This window comes from Gymnoscopelus microlampas (assembly GCF_963454915.1).
Source record: "Gymnoscopelus microlampas genome assembly, chromosome: 21".
NCBI lineage: Eukaryota > Metazoa > Chordata > Actinopteri > Myctophiformes > Myctophidae > Gymnoscopelus > Gymnoscopelus microlampas.
Genome location: NC_139958.1, coordinates 1,942,353 through 1,956,875, shown reverse-complemented (window position 1 = coordinate 1,956,875; position 14,523 = coordinate 1,942,353). Strand labels below are relative to the sequence as shown.

The window sequence follows — 14,523 nt, the reverse complement described above, 5'->3', positions numbered from 1 at the left end:
AGGGTAAATTTCTCTATTTTGAGATTAAACCTATTTAGTGCTACTTTAAGGACATTTTTGGAATTACCAAATTTAGACTAGCCTGTATTTCAGGCTGAATGAGATCTAAATGGAACCTCCTCTTTTAAATCTAAATTCTAAATTAGTTTAGGACAAGCCTAAATTAAGGCATTTGGAAACCAGACAGACATGAAACATTATTGATTTCATTTCTATTGGTATTTTGTATTGTTAAATACACATCTGTAATCCCACTATGAACTGAGCAAATAAAGGGAAGCTTTTAATATTTCAAAAAGCCTCATTTTCTGAGTTAGTGTTATAAAGATAATCAGACTAGGGTTTTTTTCTGAAGGACACCACCAAGCCCTCGGTGAGTATGAGAACTCCACACTACGGCAACATACATACACATTCTATACACACCCCATACAGGTAGAGATTTGTAACTGATGCTAAAGTTGATGCCAACGTTTGATACAAAGCTGGGCGGAGTGATGTATTGAGCAAATGTTTTAGGAGTGCAATGTTTTGTATGCGATGAATTGTAAGCATTTAGGTGTGTTGCGAGGACCGTGTGCTATGACGATGTGCTGAGAGTTGGCAAGGTGGCTTAAAGAGTGAGATGGTTTGCATGTGTTGACTCATTGTCCCTGTGTGTGACTGTACTTAAGAGTGAGTGAGGGTCTGGGTAGCAGGCCATGGGGATGGTGGGTTGGTGTAACGCATGAGTTTCAGTGCATTTCTCTAGTCAGAGGAGTAGGATAGGTTGTTTCAATAGTGTCTTTTGACTGAGTGAAGGTCAAGTTGATGTTCTGTTGAAGCTGGCCAGTAAGTTTAGGGGGCCCCTCTGCCCCCTGTCTTTCTTATAACACAGTTATCCGCATATCCACAGGTTTGTCTTAAGTCGGGGACTGGGTATTGCGGTAGTGGATCTAGTTAAGAGCTTACGGATGGTGACCAGACTTAGATCAAAATTTAGCCGCTATTTCCCCGGAGGCCACGTGCCTGCTAACACGGTCGAGTTTGCTCTGAGTTCACCATGGCGGAGAAAAGGTAGTTCTCGCATCGCCACAAGTAAATATACAGTTTTCTACACTTCTGTGTGTTGCTTGTTTTAAAAGGTCCCTGAGTGAAGGGGACCTCCTATCTGTGTTGTACACCGCTCCAGTCGTGGTTCTGGAATGGTTAATATGGCGCCCAACCTGGTGGCAGGAAAGAGTACTGCTGAGTCTAACCCCTAAACACATGGCTGTTCTATGGTGATGTGTTAGATAGGCTGCTTATCCTGTTAAACTTCGAACCCCCGTTGAGATGGGAAGAAGTGAAAGAAGTGCAGAATAGAAGTATGTTATGGCCCCTGCCAGGCCTAGTATGGCAAAGTTCTCCCGGGTATTCCTACCTGAATATTGACGGGACAAAATGCACTCACCAAGGTGCCCCTAGAGCAAGCCGATCTAGTGGTCACCAAGGTGCACAAAGGTTTAGGTAATGTGGGACATGAGAAGATCCGCAAGTTTTTGGCGGATAATCAGGTCCTAATACCTACACTTAGAACACACTTACAACACCAGTGGGATCAGGATGTCAGCATGTGTATGATGGGGGGATGGGTTTAATAATAACTTTTTCTGAATAATTCAGAATACTGTGCAAAGTCACGAGTGGGAGAACACTTTAAGTTTAGTGCAGACATTACAACTATGTAAAATGCTCCCATGTTGGGATGAAGCACTAAAACAAATTACATTGAATTTGTTAAAAATATATAAAAGGTAAAGTGTGAATTAAAGGGATAAATAAAAATGAGAATTTTGGACCACAAAAATGCACATTTTTTGGACCAACACCCTCTGTTTTGGGGGCACACACTCTAGGAAAATTAAAGCTGACACTTGTGAACACTATTTACATACCTCACAAAGCCGTGTGGATTCTTTTTTACTTTCCGGGGGACAAAAATAGGGAGAGGCTAGATGCATCAAGACCCTTAAATTGGCTAAGTAGGGTGCAAGCAGAGAATTAGTAAGAAACTATAAAAAAACAAAAAAAAAAACAATGGTGTAATCTGACCCTGTAAGCTGGCTTCATATGAGCCAGAGAGGGAGAGATAAATGTAGATGTTTAAGACAACGTCACTCGTGTTATCTTAGCTATAGTATGATTGGTTTCCAGTAGGATTGAGTAACCATACATGAGGGAAATTATAGAGGTCAGACCCAAAAGGTATGTTTTCCTCTCATAAGAGAAGGGGTCTTAACTCACACTTAAGTGGTACCTTATAGTTTAATTTTGTTTAAAATGTTACCATCAGTTCTGACGGTGCATTCCATGCAATCATGGTCTGATACAGCATTGTACCTTGCATTGAACTATGTTCTAAATTTAGGGACTAGAAAATTAGCTCTTGTGGTATGTCTTGACATTTGTTAAGGGGATGGGAAGTGATGATGTCGGCCTCTCCGTGACTGTTGTCTAGGAGAACCTGGCATGCATCTCTCTGACACTGGTTGTATACGACCATTGATGGGGGAGTCTAGTGGCTCTATTTTGAATCAACAGTTTTTCTAAGAATGTATTAAAAAAAGGCCTGTTTATAGGGCTCTTATTGGAGCCAGTAAAGGCACTCTTAGCCTTGCTGGGCAGTGAAATCACTTTTACTTTTTCCAAATTGTTTGGGCAGGAATTGACCTTACGGCTCAGATTAGAAACATGGAATAGCCTATTGGAACTGAGCCTGTCACAATTACTAACTGAGCTAATCGTCATTGTCTTGCATAATATGCATACATTTTTTCCCTGATAACATTTTTACTTTTCAGGAGGAGTGGTGAAAATAGCGGATCTACAAGCTCACAATCTTGTGGATCGGCTATTTCCACTATATTCTATTCTGAAATATACACATTATTAAATGTGTCAGTTATTTGATAATTAAAGAAAAAAAAATGTATATCTGCCCTAATTGTTCTGACAGCTAACATTTTGGCCAAGGGCAGGTTTATCCATTACTGAGTATAATAGCTTCATAGAAATCTGAAGTTGAACATCTAGGTCCTTCAGTATAATGCTAGAACATATATAGAATATAGTATACTTATCCTCATTCATTAACTTAAAAAGTAGTTTAGTCAGATTTGTTAAGCAAAAATAGTTTTTGGTCTTATATTGACAGTTGACTATCCTCAAATCAATCCTCTACGTGAGTTCCATACTCTTTATTTACAGATGCTTATTTCTGAGACTGCATATTCACACTCTGAATAACGGTTTCAGAAAATATATGACCTCTGGAGCCTTAAAGCAACATGCTTTTCTGAAAATAGTTGCCATAGGGAGTATATATAATTGTATGATATCTCTGTGTGAGTTGATTACTGTATGTCTGAGTTGTAGCAGGAACACTGCTGCTACAGAAGCAGTTGTTTTTATCTTGAACACCCCATTTATTTTGTATTAAAAAAAAAAAAAAAAAAGGTTAGTCATGTAGATTGACAACACAGGCATGAAATGAACTATAGTTAGAATTTTTGTTTGCTAATTATTTTCATGCCCTTTTTCCTGTTTTCTTTTGAACTAGAAATATTTTCTTTTTCTTGGACAACCCCTTATGAATGTAATCATTTTTGGTTATTACTTTGAGCATTGACACAACTTTACAGACTGAAACTGACCCGCCAAGACCCAAGGAGCAGGTCCAAAGCCAGATCCCCAATGACTCTGTTCCTGGAACAGTCCACCGAATGTGAACACTCCAGACCTTCCTCTCAATCGATGTGAGGGGTTCCGCCCGAAGACTGCTGCCCGAAGACTGCTGCCCGGCTGTTGCCCGCTGGTGATGAACTCTTCCTATCCGACCAATTTTGTGGTATCGTCCGATGAAGATCTGCTGATCCACTACGTGAGAAACAGGGTCTTGGGCATGACAGTAAACTGCAACCGCAGGCTGTAGAGAGGTAGTACCTTACCTCAGCAAGGGTCCTTTGGCAAAGGAAAATATCCCTACTGTTAGTCCTGGTCCTCCTACATGCCTGTATGGTACTTCCCGTGGTGCCTAGTCTAGCCAACACACTGGGAAAAGGAGAAGACTGGATTTCGACAGACTGCGCAGAGTCTGGTGGCTGGGGGCGCCGTTAGCGCTGACCTTGCTGCTGAAGATCAAGAGAGGGTGACCGGGAAACTTCCGGTTACTGATCATGAAACTGAACTCATGAACTTGCTCCCAAAGAAGGGGGTGACTGGTTATTAGTGCAAGGTCACATGATGTGGCCTGGGAAAGCGCTGTCAGACCTGGACCCATGTCATCACTAGTGTGGTGTATAGGCATGGGTCTTTTGTTGTGATTGATATGGACAGTGGACAAGAGAAGATGGAAAAGAGACTTTTGCCTGGGCTTAAAATGGAGTTGGATGGGACTGAAGCGGCTGATATGGGCTGGTTTGGATGAAGACGGACAATGATTATACTGCTCTGGGGGGCTGGATGAGGGTCACTTCATTCTGTTTTGATGTGGGTTACATGAAAAAAAAAAAAAAATGTAAAGGGTTGATATTTGTATTTTTGGTTTAAATTAGTATCTGATGTTTATCTTTTGTTTGCTACTATGTCTGTAATGGTGAATTTTTGTTAAACAATTTGAAGGGGTCTTGTATTTACCTTTTTGGTTATACTTCAGTTATATTTTATATAATTGGTTTCTTTTCATTTGTACTTTTTGGGGTGTTGTCTTGTTCAAGTTCTTTTAGGTTTTTTCAACATAAATGTACGAGAGAGGGTGTTGAACATCTGGAGATGTATTAGAACGTAATTTATGTTGAACAGCTCACTTTAGGATATAGGCTTTAAATTATGTTATCACTTGATTTGCCTAAAGAAAGAATATGATATTGACTGGTTGAAATGACTGCTGAGGTGCACTCGAAGGCTTGCAGCAGGCAGAGGCCTCCATTTCCTTTATGTGGATTTCCTGTATGTGAGCTGCACTCGCGGCGTACGTGACATACAGCCTGCATCTATGGCTGATCAGTGGGGTCAACGAGTACCCAAGATCTGATAGTTTTAACCAAATGTTACATGCACACATGCAAGTGTGAATCATTTGATTTTCTGATTAATGATTTAATTTAATCATATATAATTGCTGATAATATGCAGTATAATTGCATTTACTGAATTATGCTCAGGTATAAGAAACATTTCGGAGGACATTTAACCCCTCAGTATGCCCATATATGGCAATGCTGATAATGTCGTGCAAGGTGCAAAGTAAGCATTTTTTGTGTGTGTGGGTAGCTGTTGGACAAGTCACACATACACCCACATGCAGACACACTGACTTCTAAGAATCACCTATAGCGTCTGACTTCTAAGAATAAGGCATGCACGCCTATGTGCACGCAAATACACGCACACTGACTTTCTTAACTTTCGAAAAGTCACCCACGTGCACACTTACGTGCACTCACATACACACACTGATGTCTGGAGAACTTCCTTTAGACCGTACTATCGTATAAAGGGGCGCTCACGAGAGCATCAAGCGGGTTTTTTAGAGAGGCTGGGGAGACAGAGGCTGAGGGAGACTTGGGAGGTTTTGGACGGCTGTTGGGGGCCCTTTGGGCCCCTTGGGCTCTTAGGTTTTTGGGGCTTCTTCTCTTGCACCTTGCTCAGATGTTAAGCAGTCTTGGCTCCACATGGAGGAAGGTAACAAATTACTTAAATTAAGAAGGTAAAATATTAGTTAAACAATTAATTAAATTAAAAAGGGTAAATTTCTCTATTTTGAGATTAAACCTATTTAGTGCTACTTTAAGGACATTTTTGGAATTACCAAATTTAGACTAGCCTGTATTTCAGGCTGAATGAGATCTAAATGGAACCTCCTCTTTTAAATCTAAATTCTAAATTAGTTTAGGACAAGCCTAAATTAAGGCATTTGGAAACCAGACAGACATGAAACATTATTGATTTCATTTCTATTGGTATTTTGTATTGTTAAATACACATCTGTAATCCCACTATGAACTGAGCAAATAAAGGGAAGCTTTTAATATTTCAAAAAGCCTCATTTTCTGAGTTAGTGTTATAAAGATAATCAGACTAGGGGTTTCTTCTGAAGGACACCACCAAGCCCTCGGTGAGTATGAGAACTCCACACTACGGCAACATACATACACATTCTATACACACCCCATACAGGTAGAGATTTGTAACTGATGCTAAAGTTGATGCCAACGTTTGATACAAAGCTGGGCGGAGTGATGTATTGAGCAAATGTTTTAGGAGTGCAATGTTTTGTATGCGATGAATTGTAAGCATTTAGGTGTGTTGCGAGGACCGTGTGCTATGACGATGTGCTGAGAGTTGGCAAGGTGGCTTAAAGAGTGAGATGGTTTGCATGTGTTGACTCATTGTCCCTGTGTGTGACTGTACTTAAGAGTGAGTGAGGGTCTGGGTAGCAGGCCATGGGGATGGTGGGTTGGTGTAACGCATGAGTTTCAGTGCATTTCTCTAGTCAGAGGAGTAGGATAGGTTGTTTCAATAGTGTCTTTTGACTGAGTGAAGGTCAAGTTGATGTTCTGTTGAAGCTGGCCAGTAAGTTTAGGGGGCCCCTCTGCCCCCTGTCTTTCTTATAACACAGTTATCCGCATATCCACAGGTTTGTCTTAAGTCGGGGACTGGGTATTGCGGTAGTGGATCTAGTTAAGAGCTTACGGATGGTGACCAGACTTAGATCAAAATTTAGCCGCTATTTCCCCGGAGGCCACGGGCCTGCTAACACGGTCGAGTTTGCTCTGAGTTCACCATGGCGGAGAAAAGGTAGTTCTCGCGTCGCCACAAGTAAATATACAGTTTTCTGCACTTCTGTGTGTTGCTTGTTTTAAAAGGTCCCTGAGTGAAGGGGACCTCCTATCTGTGTTGTACACCGCTCCAGTCGTGGTTCTGGAATGGTTAATACTACACCTAAAAGCAACAAAAGTAGATCTACAAGCTCTATGAGGTTTCCACCCGACAGAGACAATATTATGGACTGTATAGTCCCTGTCCACTGCCAACCCTAACCGGTATTGGGGAGGGTGTGTAGACTACTAGAGACAACCACTTTCTTCTGTCAAAAGTGTTCCCACTAAGTAGAGTAGTCCCTTATTCAAAATGTACTTGAGTAAAAGTACAAAAGTATTGGCATAAAGGTAAAAAGCGTTCATTGTTCACAAGTTTCCGAATATACAAAAAGAATCCTTTGAAAATAGCAGATCTACAAGCTCACAACGCGTCGCCATATCGGTATCATAAATTAGGAGTTGGACAATACCGGTAAAAACAAAAGTCAATATCAGTCGTCCCTACAATATATTTTTGATGAATTATTTATAAATGACGGAGCGTGGGTTTGGTTATCTGATAAGTTGTGTGGTTCTGTTTATAAAGGACGGGGCGTGGGTTTGGTTATCTGATAAGTTGTGGTTCTGTTTCCTCTGCAGCATCAACTTCAGCCACGACTCTTCATTCCTGTGCGCCTCCAGCGATAAAGGCACAGTTCACATTTTTGCACTGAAGGACACCAAGCTCAACCGGCGCTCAGCGTAAGAATGCTCTGCTGTAAAACCTCTTTAACCCTTAAGACCGGGAACGCATCTCTATGTCATTTTTTATCATCTATGTCATCCTTTGGCTTTTCAAAAATAGCAGATCTACAAGCTCATAGCGCCGCGCTATGAGCTTGTAGATCTGCTATTTTTGAAAAATCAAGATTTTTTTTTGTGCAAATCTTTGAATATACATATTATTTATTAAAGCAATTTTGTTTTACTCAAATCTTTGCTCCCGAGGGGTCCCTGGAACAACATGTTTTCAGATGGTGGGTCCTCGGCCAAATGCATATCATTTTGGGGGTCCTTGACATGAAAAAGGTTTGAGGAACACTGATATTAAAGCAACATATTTTTTTTTTTAAACCGTTAGTATTTAGAAGACATGTGTTGAATCCCCCAGAAGCAAAAGATTTGAGTTACAAATGTTCACTTTAAACATATATGCAAAGATTTGCACACATTTTCACGATTAAAAAAAAATAGTACTCGGTGCCGCGCTATGATGCCTGATGGAGGGGAAAGGAACTGGTTGGAATAACGTGTTCCTTCCACACGCTACGTCCAACCGGGGAAACTCCCCCCTGTCAGGTGATAAGAAGCGGCTTGCTAGCTCCTCATGCATTGAAGGAGGCATGAGCTCGGCCCTGGCCTCCCTAGCCTGGCAGAGGGAGTGTAGTGCCCAGGATTACATAGACAATTGGCACTGGGTGTAAAAAAAAATCACACCCAGTGTGAAGTGGGCGGTGTGTGGTCATCACAACATGACTCACTTTAAAAAAAGGATAAATGACTTACTGCTATTCAAAGGGCTGCACATGTGTCATGTGTTTCGCTAGCCAATCACAGTCCTAAATTTGCAAAGTCAGCCAATCACATTACAGTTAGTGGTGATGACACTAGCTGTAATGTGATTGGCTGACTTTGCAAAAGTATCGATTTGCATTAACAATGGACAATTCCTGTTGATTTTGCTATTTTTAATAAGTAGAAAACCCGGAGTGGATCGGCGGATCTGGATCCAGATCTTCAAATAGTAAAATCAACAGGAAGTTGACATTTTTCTTAAAAAAACAAACAATAGTGGGTTTGGTGATGCTCTATATTGTCTGAATCAGCTTTGTTTGGTTTCATTTATGTTATGTTCAACTTATGTTAACTTCATGAACTTAAATACAAATACATTGGACATAAAAAAAGACAATAGAATTTCGATACTAGTCATTAAGCTACTAATATAGAGTGAAGTAATTAAAGCTGGTCATGTTTGCATGTTAGGAATCATAACAGCTGAAATCAATAATATATCACTATTCTGATATTAACCTGCGGGGCCGCATTAAAGGTGTAGTGAAATGAAAAATATGTATTTCACACTTTTAGAGCATATCCGTGGTCATCATATGGGCATACCTAACAATAGATGCAAAAAGAAAAAAAAAAAAAAAACATTTTTGTGTATTTTTATATCTAAAGTCCCTAAAAAGCCAATCTTAATTACTTCCTGTAAACGAAAACGTGCTGCGTGATGACATAACGCAGCCTTCATGAATATAAATGAATCTTGATTACATGCACCTGTTTGATTCCCATAGCTGCACGTTCTTCAAACAAAGCTGATTTTAATTACAGAGATACTCCGTTTTGAATCTCAATGAAGATGAGTGTATTACTCATTTTAAACTTCATCTGCACACTAAAATATGTATCTGAAAACATTATAGGTTAGAAATAAGCCAGGTAGTAGCAAACGTGCTTCACTGGCCGTCTCTCTCTCACTTGTAAACAAACACTAGCCGTGTTGCGCACGGCTGAAGTGATTGACATCCAACGTCCCATAGCCTGAAGGGATGGGGCCTTCTGATTGGTTTAGAGTCGTTGAGCCGACGTTTCAGGCTGAACCTTCAAAATAAAATGACCTAAAATGTCACTTCAGTGCGTCTTTAAGTGAAGTTATACTTATGTTAACCGCCAGTTGTCCATGTATGTTGTAGATGGTCTAATTTTGATGAGCGACACAGTCGTACAACAGTATAAATCAGCCTCAACGGGGCTCCTCCTTCTCATAGGATCGCGTTGATGTGAACTGTTCCCCTCGCCCCCTCCCTCTCTGTTCCTCGCTCTCTCTCTCACCAGATTGGCTCGCGTCGGGAAGGTGGGCCCTGTGATTGGTCAGTACGTGGACAGCCAGTGGTCATTGGCCAGCTTCACCGTGCCGGCCGAGTGCGCCTGCATCTGTGCGTTTGGGAAGAACACGTCCAAGAACGTCAACTCTGTCATCGGTACGGCAACAGCAATGATGTTCTAATTACCTTTTTAACCCATTGAGACCTGAAGCCGATTCTACATGTCTCCTGAATCTCAACAGTTTTCTGAAAAGCGTAATGTTTCTATATCAGTGGTGCTCAATCTTTTTTCATGTCAAGGACCCCCAAAATTATATGTATTTGGCCGCGGGGACCCCCATCAAAATATTGTGTTCCAGGGACCCCCCAGAAGCAAAGATTTGAGTTAAAAAAATGTTCGCTTTAAAAATATATATATTCAAAGATTTGCACACATTTTCACGATTTTTCAAAAATAGCAGATCTAGAGTGCCGCGCTACGAGCTTGTATATCTGCTATTTTTGAATAGCCCAAAGTGTAAAATAACGCTTTTTAGCTCAAATCTAAAATTGACACAGTTCCAGGTCTTAATGGGTTAACTCATTCCCTGCCAGACTTATTTCTGGCTGTGTTTGCCCACTGCCAGCGATTTAGTGTTTTTTTATAACTTAAAAAAAATTAAACCATTTTTTTTTTCATTATGATCGCAAGTCCAATCGTTTCTAAACACACTGGCGATACGTGCACGCCGCTCAGACAACACACATTCTCTCCTCCAGTCCAGTGTAAAAACACCATGTATCGCCATGTGAACGGTACGGCTCACTTACCTTTTTCACGTCGCCACAGACCTCGCTAAATCCCTTACGATCGCGTGTTCAACTGTTTGTAGACACACAGGGTAGTTGTGTGAGTGGCCCAGAGAACACATTTTCAATCGGCGACATTCCATTTTGCAGTAGTAGCAGTTTCTAAACAGCGCTCCACGGCGGAGAAACACAAAGCCGAGAAACAGCCGTTTTAGAGGGGGGACCTAAACGGGAAGCAGGCGGAACCGAAAATCTTCGATTGACGTCATTTCCGTATCCGGGTGGTGTGCTACAATGAAATGTGTCCCTGCGAGAGATGAAGGACGGTGAGATCTTTTAAAATAAATGTTGTTTGCAAAATTACGAACACCGGCTAAAATAATAGATCTGCAAGCTCACATCGTGTCGCAGCTGCTGTTTTTTTGTGTAGAAGGGGAAAAAGGAGCGGGCCAAGTATAGAATGAGCCCTGGGGCTCATCTGTCCCTTCATTCTCAGAATCACTGTGGGTGATTCCAGAGCTGTGCTAGCCCCAAACAAAATGAATATCAAATATCTAAATATTGAATCAAGCAACCTAAAAACACAAGAGCCTGATTTAGACGTTAAAATGATTCCAGACGTGTTTTAAAGTGAAATACCCCTTAACATACAGCTGGGTTAAATTAACCTTTTTTTAATTAGAATAAGTTCCTGATTGCAGCTGTAAAATGTCTTCTCAAATGCACGCACGCACGCACGCACGCACGCACGCGATGAAGTATATACTTCATCGCGCAACGGTATCGCGCACCGAGAACAGCTGACATACAAGCTCACAATCGCGTCGCGGATGCGACCGCTGTGAGCTTGGAGATCTGCTATTCTCGGGCCGTTCTCTGCGCGCGACACCTTCGCGGGACGGAGCATAAATTAGGCTTGACGGGCTGCAGCTGCGCGAGTAAGAGCAGGTTCTGGTGTCATGATCATAGAGCGCTCCCTCTGTTCTTATGACATATATATGTATTTATTATAATACAATAATATATATAATGTGATCATAGAGCGCTCCCTCTGTTCTGATGACAGACACTGGAGGAGGAGTTTTGAGGACAACTGCTTTGAATTGTTATTATTGTGTTTTACACACAACAGAAACCAAGGATTATATATTTAAAGAGCCAGAGATCACAGTAGAAATCCTAAGCATTCTTCCTCCATACTGAGAGAAAAACAGAATCTGAAAGTTTGATGGGATGTATTTTGACACGTGAGTCTGTGACCACTTTAACATGACATCTTTATGAGCGGTGGGGTTCATTTGGTGCCGGCCTGCGCGCGCCATACTGGTTCTTATCAGTGTGACGTCGTCTGTCGTCCGTTCCCATCCGCCGGCGCTCTAAAGCTTCCCCTAATCCGCCATTATCTCGGAGTTGTTTTTCTCCGCGCTGAACGCTGTTTAACAGAAACCGCGAGACGTCGACGACTGCAAAATGGAATGTCGCCGATCGAAACGGTCTTCTCTGGGCCACTCACACACACAGCTACCCTGTGTGTCTACAAACAGTTGAACGTGCGATCATAAGGGATTTAGCGAGGTCTGTGGCGACGTGAAAAAAACTAAAAAAAACAACAATAAATCGCCGGCACTGGTGAGTACATTATGATATTAATATAGACTTTTTTTTTCTAAATGACTTTTAGATGAAAGAAACGTCATTCATTTCTTTTCCCTCCTCCTCTCTCTCTCTCTCTCTCTCTCTCTCTCTCTCTCTCTCTCCAGCCATCTGTGTGGACGGGACGTTCCACAAGTACGTGTTCACCCCGGACGGGAACTGCAACCGAGAGGCGTTTGACGTTTACCTGGACATCTGTGACGACGACGACTTCTGAAGCAGAGCCCCCCCCCCCCCCGTTTGTTCTTCTGAATCAGAGCCCCCTCCCCCCCCCCCACCCCCCATTTGTTCTTCTGAAGCAGATCTGCTATTTTTGGCTAAAGTTCTCCTCAGAAAAGGGATGCTAGGTTTCGAGTGGTTATGGTAAAAAGAAAAATCATATCACATAAAGATTTGGCGGACCCCCCTGTAGTAACTCTGAGGACCCCCTAGGGGTCCCGGACCCCCTGTTGAAGACCCCTGCTGTAAACTGAAAAAAAAAAAAAAACTTTTTTCCCTTTTTTTCAAAAGGGCACTTCTGGTCAAGAGGGCAAAGGGCGGGTGCTCTAGCGCCACCTAGAGTCTATCTGTGCACGTCCCTGAGTAGAGGCATATTTATTGTGCGCATGCTCAGAGTGCATTAGACAGTGTGTGCAGGCACACCGCTCAAAGACATGTTCATAGCTCACTAGAACACAATCTTACATTTGGCAAGTCACATAACGGGCGGCAGTGTCTCAGGGGTAGAGTGGCCGGGTAGAGTGAAGCGGAAACCGCAAGGTTCCCAGTTCGATCCCGGGCTGGGGGCGCTCCCCCAGAGTTAAGTGTCGAAGTGTCCTTGAGCAAGACGCTGAACGCCTAATTGTTCCCGATGAGCAGGTTGGTGCCTTGCATGGTTTCCTCCGCCATCGGTGTGTGAATGTGTGTGTGAATGGGTGAATGTAATGCGCAATCTATGTAAAGCGCTTTGGATAAAAGCGCTACATATAAATGCACCATTTACATCACTCTCCAAACAAATCATTTGTCAAACTTAACCTTTCTCAGTGGCTTGGTTTAGGACATCAGCAACCATCTCTGTAGCATAGGGCAATATTCTATTGCTATCTTACCCTCGGCTTGTGCAGATCTAATAAAATGGTACTCAATGTCTACATGTTTGCTTCTTTGCCTGCAAACTGGGTCTTAGGAAAGAGCGATAGCTCCCTGGTTATCCTTGTATATTTTAACTGGTGTATGCTGGCTACCTCCATCCATTTCTTTTAACATTTGTACCAGGTACATGCTCTCCTGTGTGGTCGCTGCAAGTGCCATATACTCAGCTTCACCAGTAGATAGTGCCACTGTGGGCTGCTTCTTACTTTTCCAAGATATGACAGGACCACTCTTATTTAAGCTAAAGCAATAACCTGTTGTGCTTCGCCTGTCTTGCTGGTCTGCTGCCCAGTCAGCATCGCTGTGCCCTTCAAGTTTTAAGTTTTCCTCCTCTCTTCTTAAAGCACAACTCTTGATCACTAGTGCCTTTCAAACATCGCAACACTTGTTTTGCCGCTACCCAGTGCTGTTGCTTAGGCTCTGACAAATGCTGTGACAACTTGCCCACAATCCAACCCAAGTCAGGCCTGGTGCTTGTCATAATGTATATCAGACTACCTATGACTTCTCCATACCCTGTTGTATCTATCACTTCACCTTCAGTGTCAAAGTGTAGCTTTTGCTCACATGGGGTTGACCTTGGTTTGCACTCAAACATACCAAACGTTTGTAGCACCTTTTCAATGTGTCGCTTTTGATTCATTTTGACCTCTCCTTCACTCTGAGTGAAGTCAATTCCCAGAAAGTGTTTTAACTTTACTAAGGATTTAGTAAAGTTAAAACACTTTCTGGGAATTTTGAATTTCCCTTTTAACATCTCTTTCACCTCACTGAGCAAGTCATTGTCACTGGCCGCAATGAGTAAATCTTCTACCCATATTATCAGTATGACTTTGTCATTCTCAGAGTGTCTACTATAGACACAATGATCTGCATCATTTTGCTCTAAATTATTCTTGGTAAGGTGATCATGTAGAAGCCTGACTGCTTCAAACCGTACAATGACTTGTTCAGTTTACAGACTAGGTGTTCACCCATGTTTGACTCATGTTTGACTACTTCAAAGCCTTCTGGCTGCTCCATATATACCTGTCAGTCCATTGGAGCATGGAGGTAAGCAGTTTTACATCCATCTGATGTAGGATGAGATCCTCCTGTGCTGCCACCTGTATCACTGTTCGTACAGAAGTCATATTGGAAGTGGGTGAAAAAGTGTCCCTATAGTCAATTCCCTCTATTTGACTATTAGCCCTTACCCATTTATCTGGCTTTATAAGTCTCAGACCCCTCTG

At 42.0% G+C, this 14,523-nt stretch overlaps 1 protein-coding gene across 1 annotated transcript in view; it reads left to right on the top strand.

Annotated features, from left to right (window-relative positions):
- The window catches only part of wdr45 (WD repeat domain 45), a 71,039-nt gene extending 56,891 nt beyond the window's left edge, over positions 1–14,148 (top strand). The window contains exons 9-11 of the mRNA XM_084046121.1: positions 7,482–7,583; positions 9,726–9,871; positions 12,265–14,148. Of these exons, the coding sequence (XP_083902247.1) occupies positions 7,482–7,583; positions 9,726–9,871; positions 12,265–12,374 (358 nt within the window). The 3' untranslated portion in view covers positions 12,375–14,148. The remainder of the gene's footprint in view (positions 1–7,481; positions 7,584–9,725; positions 9,872–12,264) is intronic.
- Positions 14,149–14,523: the final 375 nt, after the last annotated feature.